At 41.1% G+C, this 23,465-nt stretch overlaps 2 protein-coding genes and 2 non-coding genes across 4 annotated transcripts; 3 read left to right on the top strand and 1 right to left on the bottom strand.

The window, feature by feature from the left end:
- Window positions 1-1,231: 1,231 nt before the first annotated feature.
- On the bottom strand, window positions 1,232-16,087 carry NDUFS1 (NADH:ubiquinone oxidoreductase core subunit S1). Its single transcript, XM_030241804.2, is given in 20 exon segments — window positions 1,232-1,585; window positions 1,865-1,937; window positions 2,124-2,258; window positions 2,932-2,991; window positions 2,993-3,108; window positions 3,647-3,801; window positions 5,316-5,476; window positions 5,961-6,090; window positions 7,086-7,214; window positions 7,700-7,845; window positions 8,825-8,939; window positions 9,327-9,461; window positions 11,081-11,266; window positions 11,980-12,110; window positions 12,204-12,285; window positions 12,373-12,449; window positions 13,468-13,575; window positions 14,805-14,896; window positions 15,102-15,169; window positions 15,661-16,087. Coding segments are annotated over 19 exon segments (2,187 nt in total). The 5' UTR covers window positions 15,166-15,169; window positions 15,661-16,087; the 3' UTR covers window positions 1,232-1,493.
- A 141-nt stretch (window positions 16,088-16,228) lies between these two features.
- Window positions 16,229-19,789, top strand: EEF1B2 (eukaryotic translation elongation factor 1 beta 2). Its single transcript, XM_009088060.4, has 6 exons — window positions 16,229-16,395; window positions 16,590-16,712; window positions 17,812-17,935; window positions 18,288-18,354; window positions 19,002-19,127; window positions 19,600-19,789. Exons 1-6 carry the CDS (start codon window positions 16,316-16,318, stop codon window positions 19,752-19,754), a joined length of 675 nt encoding a protein of 224 aa, XP_009086308.1. The 5' UTR covers window positions 16,229-16,315; the 3' UTR covers window positions 19,755-19,789.
- LOC115483862 (small nucleolar RNA SNORD51) lies at window positions 18,136-18,215 on the top strand. The gene has a single exon (XR_003944602.1). It is a non-coding gene; the product is annotated as a small nucleolar RNA SNORD51 (small nucleolar RNA).
- LOC115483865 (small nucleolar RNA SNORA41) lies at window positions 18,640-18,773 on the top strand. The gene has a single exon (XR_003944605.2). It is a non-coding gene; the product is annotated as a small nucleolar RNA SNORA41 (small nucleolar RNA).
- Window positions 19,790-23,465: the final 3,676 nt, after the last annotated feature.

Below are 23,465 nucleotides of genomic sequence, written 5' to 3' on the forward strand. Positions count from 1 at the left end.
TCAGCTACACTCTTTCTTCCTATTTTTTGGTACGTCACACACATTTTTCTTTTGCTATGTGCCAATAAACCCCTGCTCCTGCTAAAGAAGTAACATTCCACAAGGACAGGAGGAAGGATTCATGCTGTACTTGAGCCTGTGAACTGCCACATTAAAAGCAGACTGCAAGTCTCCCTCGCTGCCTTGCTAACATGCATAGCAGTATCTCAGTAAAATGAACAGTTACCCTCTTCTGTACCACCACCAGAACTGACCCTGTCCCTGCTGGTAACTGGAGATGGCAGGCTGAGTAAAACCAAGTCCAACATTGAACACTTAACTCGTGTGAGGACACTGTGATATACCAGGATAACCAGGAAGAGTCTTCTTCCTGGGCAAAAGGAAAACAGTGTTTTTAAAAGTTATGTGTATGTTACTGAGAAATCTTAGACATGGAAGAAAAAAGGAATTTTATAAAACCAAGACTTCTACAGCAGCACCCCCACAGACTCAGTATTATTCTACACTGAAAAGTGTAGCTTTTTCTCATGCAAAATTAACACTTTTCTTTTCGAATAATACAGTTGGAAATGATGGCTTTATGATACTGTTCCCATTTTTGCAATTCCTGGAAGAATTACACTGAACTTTAGTAGCCAGTTGGAAAGGAAGTTATCCTTCTTCCAAATTTACATTAACCAGCATAATACAGAGGAGAGAGTCACTGTTCTGAAATTATTCTAGAGCATAAAAAATCCCAACCACCCAAACAAATAATACCACACACAACCCCTTCCCCCACTTTGCTATATAAAGATCAATGCACAGAGAAACTATTCTGAGAATTTTTTTCTGTATTTGAACTGGTATAAAGGCCTTTAGTCTTTCTGCTAATTATTAAAGCAGTTCAGTATGAGGAAGCTGTGTGAAGGCTGCTTTTTTTTTTTTCCACAACATCAAAATGATTTGTATTTCCTCCAAGAGTAGTCCCAACTGAAACTAAATGAAGAAACACACAAGTATCCAGAGCAGAGCTAGGTCTGAACATTGGCATAAACCAGGTTTGAAGGACAACTTGCTTTAAAAGTACATTACAAAAATGGCATGTTCACATTCTGACCAGGGTTTGATGGGAAGTTACAATCTAGTATTTTTGCCATGTAAACCCGTTCCTAGAAAATCAAGACTTACTGAGTTGCTTACTGAATTATTTTCATGGAAGAAGCATGAGCTACATGAATTACACAGGTAATGGGGTGGCTTGGTATTCATAATTTATTTGTATACAATCATCATGTACCCTGCCTCTGGGTACAGTAAGTTGAGTGCTGCGTGTTCCCTCAGACACAACAGTCCTACAGTACGATGGAGCTATTTGAAGCGATGAAAATGTGAATGAAGGAAGGGAAAAAAAATACAACAGCCTGTCAAATAGATTTTGGAAAAAATGTATCAGTCACAGCAGTTAACTGCAACAAACACCTAGAAGAAGGTGGTGGAAGCCTGATTAGTCTCTAGCAGATGGATGGCTCTTCTACTGCATGGGCACCTTCAACAACAGCTTTCACACACTTGGCCATTGTCTGCGATGCTCTACTGATGGAATCTGTAAGAAAAAAAAATCCAAACATGTCAGTGCACAGACACAATAAAAAATAAATTTATTATAAGACTGGATACAAAGAGGATAAATAAAACCACTTAGATGAAAATACAGTCTGTGCTTTATGTAAATTCCAAATAATTTTACTGAAAAATTTTGTGTCTTCAAAAGACTCAAATCCTATGGATCTTAATGAAAAGCTTTAAATTAATCATAAGAACCTTACTGTAAAGCTAAGTAAAATGTTCTGATTTCAGAATGGAAAGACCACACTATACATACCTGTCATATAGAAGTCTTTGATTGTGAGCTGAGGTGGAACAAGAGGATCAGCAAGAAGCTGTTGCTTTGCTAACTGTGGTAAGAAATGAAAACAAAGTCACCTCTATCATAGGAGCTTGTTATCAAAGCATTTGTTTAGTCAATTCTGCATTCAGTGTAGGTCAAAAAATGCTTCTTGCATTACATATGAAGATTTTTCAAAAAGGCATTATGCTATATAACAGCCCTAAATCATCCAAGGTGCTTCAGTTTTGCTTACCTTTGCCAACTCATTTGCCTGGATGAAGTAGTTTGCTTCTTCCACATCATCATATCGAACCAGATTGGGTGATACTTCTTCTAAACGCTTCCGTATTTGATCGAGGTTCTCGTAAGGCAAGGTCAAACCAGCCAGCTGAGAGATTCACAGAAAGAAATGCCATCAAGTCTAGGGATTTAACTCAGAGTGGTTTAGATTACCAATCCATTAACTTCTCTAAAGTAAAGTAAGGAAAAGTCTACACTCCTGAAAACACAGGCAGTTAGAATGCACAGACTGAAGCAAGGACAGTGTTCTGTTGGGCCTCGGCTGTCCTGTTTGCTATACAAAGGATAAAAACAAAAGGAAGTCCTTGTCTCCTTCCATACTTGCATTTTCCTTAGCTTACCACCAAATGAGATAAAAGTTGATGCAATTATCAATGCATCTTGTTCCCTCTAAGTAGTGAGCATATATCTGACTTCATCTAATGATACTATATCTGCTGTTTTCTTTCAAAAAAGCAAGAAACTGCATGCTTTCACCAACTTCCTCTAAAGCACTTTACAAAGACCTGTAAAATTTGAAAAGCTTCACCCATTATGCATTCCAACAGTATACAGCAACTGCAACTTTAGAACTATCTTCAAAAGGGAAACAGTATGATTTAACTCAGAGAATTAACCTAGGATTCAATACAGAACATTACTTCTTAAAACTATGTGTTTTCCTGAAAATCTACCTTTTTTTATATTGGAAAATGTTTACAAAAAGGAACTTAACCTCTCAGTATATTTTTATTAAAAGCAACTTATAACAGCAACAGTACCTCAGAGACAGCTCTAATAATTTTCCAGTCTTCCCTTGCCATCCCAGGAGGTGTTACTGCCTACCCTTGTCTGCTGGGCCCGACCTTCAGTATTCACATATGTGGCTGCTTTCTCTGTATATGCTGCTCCTGGGAGAATAATATCAGCCATGGGAGCTCCCACATCCCCATGATGCCCTAAATACATGGAAAGAGGAAACATTAAACAACCATGAGACAGAAGTAAGTCAAAATAAAAAGAAATGCTTTACTAAGACAGAATTTGTGTGTTCCCAGAAAGAAAGGATTTTCTAAGTTTTGCTTAGCCCATGAGGCTGGCTGCTCTGAGGTCTTACTTGGCTAATACTCTGGGGAGAATGAATGGACTACTAGCATGAGTAAATGGTACTTCAGTCTCTGTAGTCACTCAGATTTGGGAGGTTCTTGGAACAAGGATTCTGAGATTGACATAAGATCATGTTTTGGTATGATAGAACAGCTGGAAACTGTCTGAAGCTATGTTTCAGAAGCCCTATACTGGTTTATATTCCCTTATTACTCATCAATAGTTTCCCATCTTTACCTAAAAAATAGGTAACCAGTAACTCAGTTATGTGTTAGAAGTTCCCTTTCCTGGCAGAAAACAAAAATTCCTCAAAGGGATTTATGCCACTGTTTATGCTTTTTCTCCAACTATCAAGATAGCAACATGTCTTAATTTACATCTACTAATTACCTTGATAGATAATAAAACAGTATTCTGGCAAGTCTTGACGTGTTATAGCACCCGCATCTGCTCCCAAGAGATACAACACTTTGGGAGCACCTTTCCGAATTGCCTCCACTCCTGGTTTGAAACCCAGGTCCAAAGCAGCAACTTGGCTTGCAACCCTGTAGGAACAATTACATCATGACTTTAAGTAATTTCAGAATTCTCCCATCAGAGGAGACCTAACTTCTTTTTCTGACTAAATATTCTGAAGCTACGTAAGAGGTTCCTAATAGTAACAAGACAAACATGAAGCTCAAAGGCAGCAGAAATTTTTGACAGAGTATAGAGTTAGTTTTGCATTTTGACAACCTGACACCATTTAAAGTCTTCACAAGGAATCTCACCTATTTCAGATGGGATAGCAAAAATAAAGGCAGATATTGCAAATCAGGACCTAGTGGCAGGCAGCTCACTGGTGAAGCTTGATGCTCCAGATGATATTTCAGCTATGAATGGAACTCATCAGGCCTTTAATTTAGGGCACTCATGGGGAACACGAAAGACTGGGGCCATCAGCTACTCAAAATCATCAAAGACTTAAGGCCACTATTTCATCACTATTCATTTATTCACACATAAAAATAATTTTAAAAGAATGAACTAATAATTCCATTTTCTGTCAGTCTTCCTTTTCCAAAGCAACAGTTTTGCATAATCCTTCATGATCAGGCGCCAGTCTTATTTGAAAGAAAAAAGATTCTCTCTAGAGTACAGACCTTCCAATGTAACTCATTTTGTCTGACACAGTCAGACATAGAGGTTTCAATAAGTTAGGTTGCTTTTTACACTTAAGGTTGAACGGATGGTGCACCAGAAGTATGGAAGGCAGTATGATAGACTGCCAAACCACACTTGTATCATGAGTGTTCTTTAACTCATCATTATTTTGGTACTAAATATTTCAGTTTCAGCAGCAGAATCTTATATTCAAGTTTCCTTCAGAGGCCCAAGCCCTGCTCTAACTATACTATATTTACATTAGTGAGGCTGCTTTAGGCAGAAAAAAATTTTGGAGTCTCCAGAATTAGAAGCCATTACATTTGGTGAAATAATTTTTCCTTTACAGAGCTGGTCAATTTGACAGAATTTTAGAAAGGAAGTGGTGAAGAACTGTTCAAAGAGAAGCTTGTCTATTAAAAGGAGTATGATGCTGACAAACTGAATAAAAGCTCTCAAATGGAAATCTTTGAAGCAGTTCTGTTAGCTATTCAGTTGACAAGCTGAACATTAAAAGGAATATTAGAAAAACCCAAACAAAGAAACCATATTATTTAAATACTCTTGCCATTTTGTTTTTCTTCCTCTAGATAAAATGCAGTCATTTAGCAAGTGACACTGGTCTGCTGTGCATCCTACAGCAGTAGATGTTATTAAGCCCTCTTGTATTCCATGTCTAAATCAAAACCTTAAATTCTATATTTGAATATCATAAGTTAATAAAAACTCATGGAGAGCCAGGTCACTTTTATTAAGAAGTTTTTGCTAGCTTGTATTTCTGGTTTTTACATTCCCTACAGGTTTTAATCCAAAAGGCTGCTTATGTGTACAAGAAGCAATCTGTACACATACACTGTGGTAACCTGTGTAGCCCAATGTGCAAGCGAGCTGGTCCCCAAGAAGTTTTTAAGCAAACCTGTGCAGGATGTTCATGACTTTCCAATCAGCAGCAGCACCGCTCCTGGCCCTGGTGTTCTGTGCAATGCTGGAGACAGCAGCGAGGATGGCAGCTCCGTCACTGCGCTGCAGGGCTGCACTGCCCACCACCACCATGGGCTTTTTGGCATTGTCAAGGACCTGTGCAAGCCAACAATCAGAAACTCATTCCACAGCTACAAAGACAATTCTTGGGACAGATAAAGTAATAAATCCCTGATTTCTCCATAAGTCTTCCATGTAAACCTACAGTTCCAAAATGGTCGTTGTTTCATTTAGAGCTAAAGCCAAGAGAAAGTGCTGTAAGCAGGAAACTACCTTGTCAGTACAACTGTACACTCAATAACCACACATTCAAGTGGAAACAGCAGCACCTGGAACAGCCTGTTATATGGCAAGAAATATCCCAGGAGTTTCCTGCACTGCAATGTTTTACACACCTGAATATATTACACAGTTTATACATACAAGGTGCATACTAATCATTACTTCATCTCTGCATTTGATTAAAAACAAATAACTCCATCTACAAGATGGTACTTTTCTTCAAATCTGTCTCTAGGGAATTCAGATTATTCCTCAATACCTGTGGAATTTAACAGCCACACTCTTAAGTTCTGTGTACCTTGGAAAAGGCATGCTTGCCAGAAGCAATCTCCTGCAGTATCTGTGGGGACTCTCCCAGATGTTCATATCTGTAGGTCAAATCCACAGGAGTGCCAACAAGGGCCACTTGCAAGTCATTATGAAGCCAGCTGAAAATACAACAGACATTTTATAAAAATTAAAGAAATACAGAGTTTTACCCAACCAAAGCCATTAATTAGAACTTCAGCAGTCACTTCAAATAGGACTGCAAAGGAATTTAAATGGCATTCATTGTTTTGGCAAGACGCAGTTTAGTTTTATTCTGGCTATTAAGCAAGCCTATAGGTTTTTAGAAGGATTATTTCTCTAGATATATTTCAGAAACAGTACAGCAACACACCTTACGTGACAAGTTCATAACTCAATTCCCTCCTCCCCCCAAGCTTCTGCAAATTGAGTTTTAGAAATCCACTTTCTTAGATAAACAAAGAAAAATTTAGCTGGCTAGAAATTTTTCTTTTTTGCAGCTTCTCATGGCACAGACTTATAACAATACATGAAAATACACATTCAAAAGTCTCACTGCATTTTCTCCTTTCAAAATGTCAACGCCATTACTGTTTAAAATCATGTATTTTCAAAGATCCCAGCATTAAGAAGGACAGGGCTTTTATAGACCTCATTTGCCTCATACTGACATATCTTATTAAAATTTAATTAGCTATGTTCAAAAGTTTGGTAAAGCCACACTACATGGCAAAGAAAATGTTAAACTGGAATGATGGCTTCTAAACTCAGCACATCTGATTTGTTACAGTACAAAACGCAATAAACTGATGCTGAAAATAAATCTTTAAGGAATATGCTTTAACAGACTTCTATAAAACAGAAAATCTGAGGTGTCTGTGTAATGCAACAAAGGAATAAATGTCTGAGTAGATGAACTTAATGCAAAATGTCAAAGTGAGAATGAACTAGCTCTGCACTATAGGGTACTACCCTTTTTCCACACATAAATCACCATTCCCTTTACTAAAAGGTGAACTAAATCCAATGATCCCATCTCAATGAATGCTCTCAAGTTACTGCCTGCAGCTCCAGCCAAGCACCATATCAAATCCAGATGGATTCACGTGCTTATTCACCACCAAGGAACACGAACCTCTTCCGAATTCTAGCATTAAAAAGCGGTGCCTCAAAGCGTGGATTGGTGCCAACCAGAAGGAGGACATCTGCCTCCTCCACCCCAGCAATCCTGGTATTCAGCAGGTAGTTGGAGCGTAAATCTGTGCTATAACAAAAAGATGGAACAAAGAGAATAAGAATTCAGCAGAGGGAAGGAAAGAAGCAATGGTCAAGATTGTAAATGCTCAAAATACTTTTTCATCTCAGGAAAAGAAAGACAAAGAAGAGATTTCTCAATCCAAATTACTAATCATAAATGTACTGAAATTTTTACACCACAAATAGAAAGAGAGTAACTTATCCAGCTCACAACAGAGTGTAACTGGCTTTCAGTGACTGACTCCAACTGCAGCAGCTGTACATTCAGTACAACATGGAATAAGTGTGCAACCCTTGCTGGAGTACAGAATACAAATCAACTCACAGTCCATAAATACTCTCTGTATGTGAGGACTGGAAATTCAAATAAATCCTGCTAATGCATTACTAGTTGTTATTCCTGCTAATTTCAGAATATTGCCATGAGATGATGTGCAAACTAAAAAGTTTATTAACATACTAATTATAGACAGACATTGCCTGTCCTCTTACCCAGCTCCAGCAGTAGGGAAGACCTCTTCAGTGCAGAGCATATCACAATTCAGTCTATTCAGTAGGTCTTTCAGAGCTATCAGTGCTTCTGCATCCACCAGCCCTCCTACAACTGCTGCTATATCCTTACCTTCCACTGACTGGAGCTACAGAGAAAGGAAGCATAAACATAAACAAAAGAAACGGCTGAAATAAATTCTTATTTAGCCCAGGTAAATATTTGTTATATTAGAGCATGCCAAAGCCAACAGTGCTATCATTGGCCTGAAGTAGCACAAACTGATCAGTGATGTCTGATTCCTGCCAGGAAGCAGCTCCAGCTCACTCAGAACTCATGATAAGCAAAGAAGAGCTCTTTGCATTCTATGCAGGTCTCTCCCAGTTGAGTTATCACTCAGGTGTAGCTAATTCTCATTTGGTGTGGTGAGAGAGGAAGGCTGGTGAATGTTTTTATTTTAACAAAGCCACAGTGCAGACAGAATACAAACTTCCCTTACACAAGCTCTGGTAGTAAACTTAAAGGTATTATCTGAGAAGAAATAGCTTTTGTAACAAACCCTGCTACTGTACCATGGGCAAAAACATCCTTGAGGAAAGTTCAATTACAGTTATTCAATTCTACTTCACCCACATAAAATTTTTAATCAAAATCCAGAGCAGTCATGCAGCACTTCATTTGAGCTGCAGAATCAATCACCACTTAGAGAAAGCACTGAGGAAAGCACAATTCAGATATAAGTAATACAGACTTAATGTCTTTGATGTCAAAAGTGGTGATAGCACAGTTTAAATAAATTTAAAGATGTCTTCAGATAGGTCAGAGTATTTGGGAAAATCGCTTCCTCCTAAATTTCTGAAGAAACAGTTTACTTTCCTATTTAAATAAAAGCAATTTCTCTCCCAAGGATCCAAATGAAATCATGATAAGAAAAAGTTCTTTAAAAGGTCCAATCCATGAAACAGGAAATATTAGTCAAAATAAGAAATTGAAGTGGAAACACAATGGTTCACCTCTAACTTTAAAGAAAAAATGCTTTTAAATATAATTAATTCGATACTAATATTTGTAATACATCCAGTTTTTGAAATTAATTTTAGATTACTTATATTGAAAACTGATCTTACCACACCAGCAACACGAGGTAATACATCCTCCCATGAGGTATAAACAAATACTCCTTTCTCATTTTTGACCATTGGCTGAGTAAGCCTCTGACGCTTCAGACCATCATAAGCAAACCTAAGTGAACACCAAAAATATCATTAAACAGCAAAGACAATGATAAAAGTGTATAATTATGTGAGTCTAATTGCAGGCTTTTAGAAAAGAGAAAACCAAAAAATATTTCCCCTGAAAGTTTAACTTTTCCTTCTCAAAAACTTGGAAAACTATCAGTAACAGAAATAAAAGTTACTGTGAAAAAATGTTACAAAAATCAGAACATTAGAAATCTCAGCAACTTGAATTACAGAATTTAAAAACATATTTTACAATTATTCCTCCCTCTAGCTTTGTAATACTACCAGCTGAATACCAAAGTGGGCGCTACTGTGCACATTTCTGGTTCTCCACACTGAGCCTTTGATGCAGGCATAAACACACGTGGGTACAAGCACATCCACACACCTGGTTTTGTCAGATATCCATTCCTCATTGATATCTTCATGCAGCCTTGGCAAAATTCTCATCACTTCTCCCGTTCTCGTGCTCACTACAATGTTGCTTCCAACTGCATCAAGAACATCAATTGACTCTACCTTCCTGTTTAGAAGAACAAATAAACCACTTTCAGTCTTTCATACATAAGCAGCCAGTGTCTTATTTTTGGCCTGAATAGAGACAATTTTCTTCCTAGTAAATGGTATAGAGATGTATTTTGGATTTAGGGTGAGAGTAATGTGATAACACAGGGATGTTCTAGTTGCTGCTAAGCAACATTTACACCACATCAAGGACTTTTCAGCTTCTCCCACCAGTAAGGAGGCTGGGGAGCACAAGAAGCCATGGGGACACAGGCAGGATAGCTGAACCCAACAGGCCTAAGGAATGTTCTGCACCACACAGCAAAAAGCTTAGCATGTGAATGAGGGGGAAAGCTGGCTGGGGGCTGTTGCTGGGCAACTGCAGTATGCATCACTTGCTTTGTACATTCTAGTTCTTTTATAATTATTGTAATTTTCTTCTTCTGTCCTATTAAACTGCCCTTATTTCAGCCCACAAATTCTACATTTTTTCCCCCAGTTTTCTCTCTCCTATGCCACATGAGGGCCTGAAACGAGCAACTGGCTAGGTCCTATTTAGCTGCTTGCTGAGTTAAATCACAACAGTCTTTTAAAGCATCCAGTGTGGGGCACAAAGAGTTGAGGTAACAACAGATCTGACCAGAGCATGTGAAAAGAGATTTGTTAGAAGCGCTCATTGTATGAGTTTAACAGGTGCTGGTCTCGGAGTTGCTGCACGCATTCTCAGAGCTGTGTTATGTAACACCTTGCTGTGTGCACGTGTTCCTTGTCTGCTGTTTATCATCTCTTGAAGGTGGGTTAAGGATGTAATTCTGTCACGGTGTGCTACTGGTTTAGGACGGGACGAAATCGCTGTTGGAGAGACCGAGCCGGGGCTCGCACCCAGCGCCGCCGTCGGCTCCGTGCTTCGGGCGCCGTCCAGCGGACACGCTTGGTAATTACACACTCCGCCTTCCCGGAGAGCCATCGGTGGGGAGACGCCTTCCCCCGCCTTCCCCGGCTCCTCCAGACTACTTACAACAGCTCTAGGGATTTTGAGTATCACTGGGATGGTCAAACCAGCATGTTCCTGTGTTCAAGGCCAGGCTGGATAAATTCTTGACCACCCTGATCTAGTGAGGGCATCCCTGCCCATGGCAGGGGTGGTTGTGACTAGATGATCTTCGAGGACCACTCCAATCCTTTATGTTCTGTGATTCTGTCTCCTGATTGTGTTTCAGGTCTTGTTTAGGGTTAAACAACTACTTAAGAAAATCACACAGAGATCTGCTCTGAGACTGAAGAGCTTAGTTGCACATGATATTTTAAATAATGTCCTCAACAATTAGTGAGTTAATGAATTTGTATTTTCCTTTATATGCATCTTTTACTAAGCAATCAGCACAACGTACAAGTCCAAAACATTTTAGGGTAAAATTAAGGGAAGAACAGTCTGCAAACTATAACATCCTTCCTTTTCTTAAATAAGCTGTAAGTAACAAAATTTGTGTTAAGATTCAGTCTATGGAAAAGTCTACAACAAAACCACAGAAAATAAAAACCAGAGAAAACCCTTGGTATCACAGATGGACATATTCCAAGATAAAGTGTACAACAAACAGATAAAGCTGTGTCTTCAGTAGGAGTTAAGACACCTACCTTGTCTCCCATGGGCGTGCAGTAAAGGCATATGGCTTGGAGGTAAGAGCACCAACTGGACAGATGTCAATAATATTTCCTGATAACTCAGACATAAACATTTTCTCAACGTAAGTGCCAACTTGCATATCATTTCCTCTTCCGGTTGTTCCCAAGTCATCTACCCCTGCAATCTCACTAGCAAACCTGGTAGGTGCAAAAGAAGGAGAAACACATCTGGCATGTACAACTGCAACACAGAACATTTTTCAGCCCTCATCCCATTTTCTTAAGATAAAACATTAGTTCATACACCTGAAAGAAGAAAACAATTGTTTAGGTGCATTAGTCAGCGCCATCACATACAGGACCATCTGCAGGATTTCATTCAGAAAGGGCTACAAAAACTAGGGGGAGGTATATCAAAAAACACAGCAGTTCAACACTCACTGTATCACACTAACTGAGTCCAAGATTAGTCCTAAGCAACAAGTTCTTTCTAGAACTATTTGGGTACATAGTACTTTTCCATCTGGCTCAAGTTGGCCAGTACAGCATCTCAGGGCTACAGAACAACATAAATATAGCTACCAGAGGCTATCAAAAATAAATAAACCTTACACCTGTGGCTGAGGAAGTCACATATCCATTCTGGCACCAACACCATGGGACCAGTTCTGCCTTGCAGAACTCTGATTTCACTTTCATGCATTGGCCATCTTTTTTTATTTCCTGTCTGGCAGCTCCACGAAACCAGCTATCAGTCACTAACAGAAATAAATTTTATAAGTACAATCAGAAAATAACTTTTTAAAAAACTGACTACCCCTCATGGGGTTTCTTCTATTTCTTTTACTAGTCACAAACTGCCACAAATATGCCTGCCTAGTACTCTCCTCAGTGAACGAAAAGGACTTTACCTGATGCATCGAGTGCACTGTATACACCGAGTCATGATGGTTTTCACTAAGGGGCCAATGTTCTTGTCTTCCACAGCACGTTTGCTCTCTCTAAATCTGCTCCTGTCACTGCCAAACATCATTGACTGGTCCTGCAACAGACAATAGAACACACCCATATCCAGGCTGCTGGAAAGCACAAGAGCATTATGTATAAGTCCACATAATCTAATTGGATGTTGTACCTGTAGATCACACTCTCCACCCTGATCACAGATAGGACAGTCCAATGGGTGATTTGCCAGCAGAAACTCCATTACACCCTCTCTGTTAGGTTCAGAGAATGAAGTTAATGTCAACATCATTTAGCAGATAGTACAACTAATCAGTCAAAGGAGGCTAAAAGAAAGGTACCTTGCTTTCCTGGACTTCTCAGAGTTTGTCAAAATATTCCAGCCCTTCATAACTGGCATGGCACAAGCAGCAACTGGCTGCAACCACCATAAAAAACAAGCATGAACACAATGTATTTCTCCTCAGCATGGGCACAAACCCCCACCTCCTCCCCCTGCAATTCTAACATAGCTATCTGTTATAAATAAATAGAAATAAATAGGTCTGCAAGGAAAAAAAAAAAGAGTCTAACTGATAAAGTCACTAGAAGCCATATTTATTAATAATCTGCTATATAAAAAGGTAAAATTAGTTGTGATTTATTCAAAATATAAAATTCTACAATGTCCAGTCCGCATTTGAGCAGTTGCAGCATTAAGAATGTCAGTTGTAATAGATACAAGGCAAATGAAAGAGCTTCAGCAGACATCTAGAAAACCTCTAGAACTGAAATTCAGAGTATGAATCATTTACAAGACATTTATTTGCACAAAGCCTGTATAAAGTCTTGGAATAAAATTCTTCTCAAGATTACTGCAAGAATAACAAAAACTCCTGCTCTGTAAACAAATCCCTCTTACTTCTCAATCCCATCATGACTTCCACCTTTAGTGATAGCCCAACATATCCAGAGACACAAAGCTCAAACTATGGAATTAAAGTTGGGGTGAGCTAAAAAAATTTATGTGTGAGTATAAATGTGTAATCCAAGACTGAACTCCAAAACAATGTGCAGAGATTTCTTAGCACTGCTGAAGAGAGTGTTCGCTCCTGAAATCAAATATTTCACAACAGGTATCAATAAAATATAAACTACTAACTAACTGCAATCTTTACTTAGAATGAACCTGCATGTACTAATCCTACAACTAACTTCATACAGTATCTGAAGTTTATTATTTATGTAGTTTCAGCTGAAAATGTGTGCCTGAAGCTTGAACTACAGAGCAAAAAAAGCATCTAACAGCAAACTCTCAGCTATCAAATGCTTATGTCCAAGAGAATGACAACAATTACTTACAAGATTTAAACTAGGCCCAAGCACAGCAGAAAAATTCCTATTGAATTCTGTATTGCATATTCCATATTGCAATTCCTATGAAACACAAACAATACCTTTGGAGCTTTCTCTATTTCCACAAGACACATCCTACAGTTTCCAGCAACAGAGAGACGATCATGGTAACAAAAGCGAGGTATCTGAACTCCAGCCTTTTCACAGGCCTATCAGAAAATAAGAAATCAAAGGAAAATTAAATCTTAGTTAGACTTTTCAGTTCCATCTCAGAAAACACTATACAGCTTTTCAAAGAGTAACACTGTCAGTGCTCAAGAACAGAGTGCACTTGACCTTTCATCTTAAGAAGTGACCATAAATAACAAATTGTGACAAAGCAAAAAAAAAAAAGTCAGGATATCAATTACAAATACAGTTTTTCTAACCTTTAGAAAGGTTAGAAAAACTAACTGACCTCTATTTCATTGTTTCCTCCAATAATAGAATTCTCTGCAACAGGGCAATACAAGTAACTTTTGCCAGCAATACAAATAACTTTTTTAAGAAAACATCAACTCTTTACAGAAAAGTGCATCAAAATAAAAATTGAAAAATATAAAAAGAGCACCATGAGTATAGTGATTTCCAACAACACAGATCCTCTGTATAAAGGTACTCCAGCACAGTCAATCTTCAACTTCAACAGACCCCAAACTCAAAGGCAACATGACTGAAGAAGAGACAGGGGGACAGAGCCAACAGATTTCCAGAGACCAGATGAAGACAGCCTTTCCTGCATAAAATCCCCACAGCTAATGGGATCTATGCTACAGCATTATAGCTATGCCTGCCAGAAGAAATACCACTGTATTGTGTATTTTAATGTTCTAACCCATTATACCACATCTTCATTTAATGGCTTCTTAAAAAAAGCTTTACTTGAAATTTTAGCCTGAAAAGTAACAATGCTCAGTACAGGCTGGGAAATCCAGGTTCCCTTTCTTCCCACACCAAGAATAACAAAAGCAGCTAAGGATGAGCACTCTGAATCCTAACAACTAATAACTAAGAGTAGATAATCCCTCATTTACCCAAGACACACTGTAATAAGATACAAAATGTACAGGTTCTGAAAGACTACAAGGTCACAAAGTGTTCAGAGACAGAAGTTCAACCAGAATTTTCTGAAGTCTGTTATTGCACTGAATAAAGTTTTGCAGCTGGGATTGATGCTGCATGCATCTTCTTTCAAGCAACCATGGCATTTTTTCTTTTTCAAACACTGAATTCCTCCAAGGATTTCTGTCACTTGAAATTGCATCACAGTCAATCAATATGCAATCAAGAATTGCAAGAAACAATGTAAAGATGGGTGGCTTTTTGCTGTATGGAACAGAAATGCTGCCAAGAAGTGAGATGGGAGGTCCCAGAAAATTGAGAATGCCATTCCCCACACCTGCAGGACAGTGGTTCCGGGGTTCACCAGTACAGGATGGCCATCCACAAACACCTCTATTTGGTTGCTGGCTGCTGTTGCAGTTGTACGCCCTGAAGGACATGGAAAAAAAAACAAAACCAACTTTCACTTACTGCTAGATGGAAACCAATAGAGTGCTGCTAGAATCCCAATTCTACCAACAGTGCCACACAGAATCCCTCAGCCTGCAAAGCACGTATGCATATGTGTCCTTCAATAAACGGACTGCACATACATCTATCACCAGAGATCCAGATATAAACTACAGACACTTACCACATACTCTGGAGGACTGGGTGACCCCAGCTAAGGCCCTGGGGACAGCGAGCAGTCGAAGCATGATGCTTTGGTGAGAGAAAAAACAGCACTGTTGTTATCAGTTCAAATGTTTGCTGGAGAGTTTTAAACCGGCAGAGTAAAAACTTCTACCCCAGTTGCAAAGGAGCACGTATGCACACCTATATGTACAGTTATGGGACAGGGAGTTACCTCCTCCAAACGCAAGATATGATTCTCTACAATCTATGCATCACACACAGGGTGTCACCGAGCGGCCTCTCCGCCTGCAGCGGAGTGCCGGCCCGGCCCCGCTCCCCCACGGACCGGACGGAGCAGTTCGGCGGCATCGGGCCCGGTGTCGCCATCCCCGGTGCCGAGGGCACGGCGGGCGACAGCGCTACCCGGAGCGGGGGTCACCTTGGAGGCGCCGCCGCCCGCCGGGCAGCCCCCAGCCCGCCGCCCGGCCCGTCAAGGACACCGGGAGCGGCGGCGGCGGAGGCGCCCGGAGCAGCGGCACCCGCGCCCACCCAGCCGCCCGCGGCGGCACCGCCGTTACCTGGCGCGGGACGGGCGGCGGCGCCGCGGGACGGCTGCGCTCCGCCTCGGCCTCTGTGGCGGCGGCCTCGGGCCTTTCCGCCGCTGACCTCAGCCTGCTTCGGCTATCTCCGGAGCCTTCTTCGGCAATCTCCGTACAGGGCAGTCCGCGCTCGGCAACCTCCGGAGCGAACCGCTTCGGGTATTTCCGGCAAGCTATAGGCGAACGATGACAGGCGTAATTTCCGCCGCTAGCCCACAGCCTTTTCGGCCACCGTCAAACGCACTACCCTCCCTCGGCAGTTTCCGTCCCTTGCCGCCTCTTTCTTCGCTCAACTCCGGCAACTTCCGCTTAGCTAGCAGGGCGGGGTGTGGCAACAGTACAATGTTACAAGTCCCGTATAACGCCGCAAACCTTCCTAGGGTTTATAGTCAGCCTCACTTTTATTACTTCAACGCTTTTCCGCACCTCTGGTGTCCCGTCCGCTGCCCGCCCTGCGCTGCAGTAGTCGACCAGTGAGGAGCTACCTCGCAGCTCGCTCTCGCGGAGGAACACAACTGCGTGCAGCGCAGCGGCGGGATACCGGCACTATATAAGGCCGGCGCAGGCGCGCCGCGGTCCTTTCCCGCGGCGGTGGCGGTTGCGGCGGGCGTAGCGTGTGGGCCGCGCTGCCGCCATGGGCTTCGGGGACCTGAAGTCCGCCGCGGGCCTCCGCGTCCTCAATGACTTCCTGGCCGACAAGAGCTACATCGAGGGGTGAGAGGCGGCGGGGAGGGGGTGCCAGGGTGCGGGGAATGTGAGTCGGGCCTGGCGGATCCAAGCGGTGGGGACGCGGGAGGGCCGCGAGTCACCCCGGCAGCTGCACGGACGGCGCTGCTCGGTGGCCGCCGCTGCTCCACGTGTTCATCCGTGCATCGAGCAAGGAAGGTAATTTGGTTCGTTCTCCCTAGGTACGTCCCTTCCCAGGCTGACATAGCAGTCTTCGAAGCGATCGCTGCCCCGCCGCCTGCAGAATTGTTCCATGCTCTCCGGTGGTACAATCACATTAAGTCGTATGAAAAGCAAAAGGCAAGGTACGGTAAAACTCAGAAGCTGCAATGTTTCCCCGAACTAGCCTATAAATTGTTCCATTTGTTTCTTGGAGTTTGAGCAAAACTGGTTTCCAGCGGCACCACGTGGCGTTTGGTGTTGTTGGAACTCCAACAGCTCGAGAAACAGGCCAGACCCTTTGTCTGTACGGAGGCTAAAATTAATGTTGTAGTACTGAAGGACATGGAAACAACAGGAGATATGCAAGGAAATAGTATTTTTTTTCTCTTTTAGTGGTTTTACGTGTTCATGAAAGGTGCTGTATTGACATCCGTGGAGACTGCAGGCCTCTGTGAAAAGGTACAGCATAGGTAGGGCCAGTGCTGCTACACTGCTTTCTCTGAGCCTCAGTCATCCTCCAGTCCTCCTCGAAGGAAACACTTCCAAACATGGGTGTCTCAGTCTCCAGTACATTTCTGAAGCTTTTGTAATGCTAAAAGGGACTGAAATTCTGAAGTGGTTTCATAGAGTATCTGGAAACTGCTTAGGGTTCCTGAAATCCAAAGCTAGTTATATGGCTTTGGTAACAGCCATTCACATTAGCAATACAGTTGTGAGCTTATTGTAAGATAACAGGTCTGTATGAGTTTCGAGTAAAGGTAAATTCAGGGAGTTCCGGTCCTTGTCCTGTTAAGAGCAAGGGTTTAGGGTAAAGTGTTCACTAAAACATAGGAAAATAGCGTTTACCTTGTAGTAGTGTGTTTTCAGTGACTTCCTAGGTTCTAAACAAGTGAAAGTAGTTCTAGGGAAGCATGAACAAGAAGTTGGTAATTCCTCCTACACGGAATATCGTTTAGATAAAGGATTCTTGTAAGAAAGCTTTTCCTATCCATGTACTTAGTTGGGCAGGATCACACCAGCTTTGATGAGCTACACCAAACCCCTTATTCACAGCTTACTTGGCTGGCATGTCAGGAGCATTGGGGGCTGTCTTTCACAAGGTCCTGATTTCAAGTAGCAGAATTGGATTTTTACTCTTTAGCACAGTTTTTCATTATAAATGTATTTCTAGGTGTATTGATAAACTGGCAGTGCTTATATTGATCTTTGAGGAGGTTCCCAATGCCTGCATTTGTCTTTCAGCTTGCCAGGAGTAAAGAAAGCTTTGGGAAAATATGGTCCTGCTGATGTTGAGGATACCACAGGAGCGGCCACAGATAGCAAAGATGATGATGACATTGACCTTTTTGGATCTGATGATGAGGAGGTACTTGTGCCCTTCTTGTATTATTATTACTGCTTTTCAGAAATAACCACAGTTAGGCAGATCTTCACCTTGACCTAGTTGAAATTACTTCTATTTCTGACCTTGTAATTCTCAAGTGTAGCTGTCTTTGCGGAATAGAAAAGCTTGGAAGGTAAAAACTCGAAAGTTAGAAAATAGTGGGGTGAACTGTCCAACTTTGACTGGTTACATGATGAGTAAAACAAAAAATCACCATCTTTCGGCTGACAGGTGTGATGATTTGTTTTTTTCTGAGTAGATGCCAGTCAGTTTAGTAGTGCTTTGGAGAGGTGGAGGTTTGGTGCTTTTCTGTAACTGCAAATTTCTCTTTCAGGAAAGTGAAGAAGCAAAGAAACTGAGGGAAGAACGTCTGGCCCAGTATGAATCAAAGAAGTCCAAAAGTATGTGTGCCAAGAACTTTCTAATCTTTGTGCTTGAGTTAATTTTCATGCATTTGGACAGGATGGCTAGAAAGACTAATTAATAATAGATCAGCTTGACTGGAATGAGACAGGAGTAATTAGCTGCACTTGGATTGCTAGTGAGCTCAGCCTTCGCACAGCAAATAGGAATGTTAACATGCTTTTTGTTTTGGTTCATACATTCCTGCTTGTTCTTTCCAGAGACTGGGCTTTCTACATAAATGGAGATAAAAGTTTAGAGAAACTGCTGCAGTACACAAGTTACTCCACAGCTACTGGTCTGGAACTGTTCAGAACTGTAGCAGTTGCAGTATTCCCTCTGTGGAAGATAAACTGTTGCACAGCATTGTGCTCTTTCTCAGATGTTCTGAGAAGGACTTCCTATGTAACAAACACTGTTATCTACTTAATTCTGTGTTTTCATAGTGTATCTATATACTGAACCTTGGGAGGTACACAGCTGCAGTACTTCAGACATGTACATTGGTACCAGAGGCCTGTCACAGCAGTGTGAGGAGGTTCTTGTTCATGAAATGGGATAAGTTGCTCTTGTAAAACCAATTTTCAAGTGTATTCATGAGTTTTTGGAAGATGCCCTTTTTTTCATGGTGATTTTCTTCCCCCAGAACCAGCTGTTGTTGCCAAGTCATCAATCCTGCTTGATGTGAAACCTTGGGATGATGAGACAGACATGGCCAAACTAGAGGAGTGTGTTCGAAGCATTCAAGCAGATGGCTTGGTCTGGGGGTCTTGTAAGTATGGGCAGATTTCAGAGCAGGGAGAGGGGGAGTGCAGGCCCCTGGGATAGTACACGAGCAGTGGACTTGTGGTCACTGCTGATCTGTGAAATGTAGGTATCTATCATAGGGGAACTGCAGTACTTCAGTGTCTTTACGTGGTCAGAAAAGGTGCATTACTACAGTTAGATATGGTTAAGACTCAAATACAGGTTTTAAAAGCTATAGGACTTAAATTCTGCTCTCCTGTATCAATTCCTGATGCAGCAAACAAACACCTTTACCCACCTATATCACTGGTTTGGAGGGGTGGAGGTCCACAGAAAGAAGCTTTTTCAATCAGATGTAATGAAGGCTGGGTTAATTAGATGGTCCATAATGTGGATCACAGGCTGTTTATATATGCTTCGTTAATTTCAGTCTTAGATCTGTATTTTTAAGAATTTCCAGCAATAAAGGAGTACTAAAGGCTTTTTTTGTTTTGCAGCCAAGCTAGTACCTGTTGGCTATGGTATCAAAAAGCTTCAGATCCAGTGTGTTGTTGAAGATGATAAAGTTGGAACAGATATGCTGGAAGAGAGAATAACAGCTTTTGAAGATTATGTACAATCAATGGATGTAGCTGCTTTCAATAAGATTTAAATCTTGATATACCTAGAATAAATGTTGTTGCAAAAAAATGTGCAGTGTCTGTGCTTTTTTCAGAATCTTGGAGTAATCCAGCTCACAAATGTAAGGTTTTCTTGATGGGTAAAGTAGAAGCCAAAACTGAATTTCAGTGTTGCTCTGACACGTCACTGCAGTACCTAAGAGCACAAGCAGAGCATCACTTCAGGGTTAACATGACCATGGCTTTAAAATACTGAAATGCTCTTCCCTCCATCTCAGGAAATTGCTTCTTTGGAAATGTCTGGGATTCCTCTGGAGGGGAGGGATGGTTTTAAGGGAAAGGAGCAGGGCTCAGTCAAAGAGCATGTTTTAGTGAGTAAACAGTATAAATTCCTTTTGTTTAGTAAGGGTGGTGACTACTCAAATCTACCACAGCCTTTGTTGAAAGCTAAAACTCCAGTGAGAGAGGGAGCCGAAAGTAAGTTCAAAGTGACTTGCCGTGCTCTAGTGATAAGGCCTGAGACTACCCTGCTGCCTTCTAACCTGTTCAATGACGTGAAACTTTTTTCTGTGAGGTTTGGAAACATTTGCTCTCGGTTTTGTGTCTCAATTACCGCAGCAAAGAATGCAGCGGAGGAGCCGCGGCCGTGCGGGGCGCGGGCGGTGCCTCCGGGGGGCGCTGCGAGCCCGGCGGTGCCCCGGGTGCGGAGCCGGGACCGCAGGGTCGGTCTGACCTACACGGGAACCTTGACTCGTGACTTAAACAAGAAAAAAGTAGCCGAAAATGCAAACACGTTAAAGGATATAAAAAGTAGTGAAATTAACAGCAGTTTGAGCTGTTTACTCAGCTCCAGAGTGGTTTCTAGATAGATTTTGACATTTCTTTTAGCAATTGAAGAACCAGCAGGAATAAATCCCAAAAACTGTCAATAGGAATGATACAAACGAAGAAGCTGTCAAAGTTGTGAAGCTTCTAAACAAATCCATAATTCTATGCCTTGCATTGGGCTGACAGGATTTATTGTGACCATGGAATGGAATCCTTTTATGTGCCACATTTGTCATTCTGAGATGAAGCTGCCCAGTGTCAGAGACTGACAGCTGCATCTTAACTCTTTTTGTTGGTGTTTTTTTTTTTTTCCACAGAGCATCTGTGTGGTTATCTGGCACAGCAGGTCCTCTTTCTTGATTAAAGGTCTGCCAACTTCAGATTATGTAAGAGCTTTGTTTATAGTCTGCCTCAGAAAAAAAAATCTGCCTGCTAGAGGCTTAAAGCATGGTTAAAGATCTGAAAGTGACTATTGTTACAGGCTCACTTGCCACCTTCCATAAGCCTAATTCCTAAACAGTACCCTTTCTGTGGCAATTCTCTAGCTGTTGCTTCTGCTAAATCATGTAGCTTAGTTTTACCAATTCTGTCATGGTGCTGTTACAAGCAGGAAATTGGCAAGCACCATATCAGACAAGCAAGTTATTAAAAATTCTGCCTCGAAAATACCCGTTTTATTGTCTTGGCCATCACTTTTTCTGACCTCCCATTCAATGTGCTGCTTACCTTGATACTGTTTTCTTGGCTTTCAAATAAAAGCCCTAAGTGGATAAAATGGTTTGATTTATAGATGGTAACTTTGCAGCACTGAGCCATCCAGACGTGCCAGACTGGATTTGTGTGTATTATGTTTATGCTAAGCATGCACACACAAACTCTTTGGTTCTTGAGATTTCTTGTGTGTGTTGGGTTTTGGCAGGGTTTTTTTTTTATCCTGATATTAAAAAGAAAGTTGCACAGAAACAAAAGAAACAAAAAAACCCTAGAGAGCACAGTGTTCACAGTGAAAAAATAGGTAGGTGTGTGGGCAAGAGTATTCGGCTCAATCCACATAGATTTGTGTTAGGTGGTTTTGGGTGGTGTTTGGATATGTGCTGGTTTATTACTGTGTCATTGTGCCTGTGAAAAATCAGCACCCAGGAATAAATGAAGGAAATATCCCAAGTGCACCCCATAACAGAGGGATCAGTAGAAAATTCTGTAACTTCAATATATTCTATGTGGGAATGCTGGGAAAACAGTTTGAACAAAACTAATCTACATAAAAACCTTCAGAAACACAAACTGGCCAGGAAGAAGATAAAAGTAACTAGAACCTGTCCACTATGAAATGTGTCAGTAGCTATTTCTGTAGGATCTCTTTGCATGATGACACAGGTTCCTTTCCTTTTTCTGGCCCTTTTTTTCCATTGTGGTGAGTCGAATGAGCATTCCTCAGTCCGAGCAGCATAGAAGTGTTGGTATTGTTTTGGAGACTCTTTGGAAACAGAGCATTGTCTGTTTTGTTTAGATATCTTGCATTACTCTTGAAGGAATGATTGAGATAATTCTGTAACTGATCTTGGTGTGAACGGTAGCAGTTACACTGCACAATTGTTAATCCACCCAATGCCATAGATCAAGGCTGATTTTGGCTTTTTTCAGTTCTATCCTCTGTTCCTCCTGTCTGCTTCAGGCCACACTTTCAGGTCCTTTGTGCAAGATGGGACATATTTGCTCCCCCATTTGAAAATCCAGTCTCTGTGCCGTACACAGGAACACATGTGTGCACACAGCCAAAGAAACCTGACATGAACCTTAAATCCCATAGTAGAAAGGGCCAGGGCTTGATTTCACCTTCCAAACTCTTTGGGAGGTGAAACTTCCAGGGCTTGATTTCACCTTCCAAACTCCTTTGGGAAGGAGCTGTTGTAAGAAAAGCCAGTCACCACACATTGCTGCTAAGAAAAGCAAATGAACATGCTCTTTGGAAACAAGAAAATTTTATTGCTTCACTTGGACTACAGCCAGGAGAGTACATCATTCTTAGAAAGATGTCAGGGAACATGTGAAGAAAAACTGCAAAATGTTTGATTTAGGCACATACACCAGCACGATGCCAAAATATTATGATGAGCAACTATGTACCAGGCAGCAAATGACTCAAAGGAAGAATGCTGCTTATCAGCTTTTCAGCCCAAAGGGAAATACACTGAAATTCCACTGATCCTGCCTGACTCTCAGGCTCTGAAACCAGAGCCCAAAGAAATAGTTACAGAACACAGTCAGGCTGTTTCTATTTGTGCAGCTCCCAATATTGGATGTACTCATGCATATATATATATATTTTATACAAAAGCAAATCTATTTACACATAAGGCCTCAATTATAGCATAAATGCTACTGTGTTGGCAGGCCATATAAACTAGGCAAATTATCTGAAAGGCAGTTTTATTCTATATGCCTAGGCCAATAACTAGGAAAAACCAGTTCAAATTTACCCAAAGCTCTATGCTTTTACTTTCAGCAGAGTTTAGTCCCACATTAAACTTTTTAATTAAGTGGTATTGCATCAGAAATTGGTTCACTCCACATAGCATATATATTTGCATTGGTGCATATGTGATTCTGCAGCAAGCAACAAATTGGAAGAAAATAAAGAATAACTGGGACTACTTCATCTTTCTTATGGGAGTGGACTCCATTTCCTGGATGAACTGTTTTGCCTCTTATTTGGAAAAGAAGCCCGAATTTGGCTACAGACTTGTAACAGAATACTGATGAATTCACTCCACCCATTTTTTAAGCTTGACATTAAGGCAAACAAAATGTTATATTACTTCTTTACCTTTGCTTGAAAGAGGAATAAAGAGCAATCAATAGTTGTAAATCTCTATAGGACTAAAATTTTAAACATAGAAAAAGAAGTGTGGCAC

The sequence above is a fragment of the Serinus canaria genome, chromosome 7 (assembly GCF_022539315.1).
Source record: "Serinus canaria isolate serCan28SL12 chromosome 7, serCan2020, whole genome shotgun sequence".
Taxonomy (NCBI): domain Eukaryota; kingdom Metazoa; phylum Chordata; class Aves; order Passeriformes; family Fringillidae; genus Serinus; species Serinus canaria.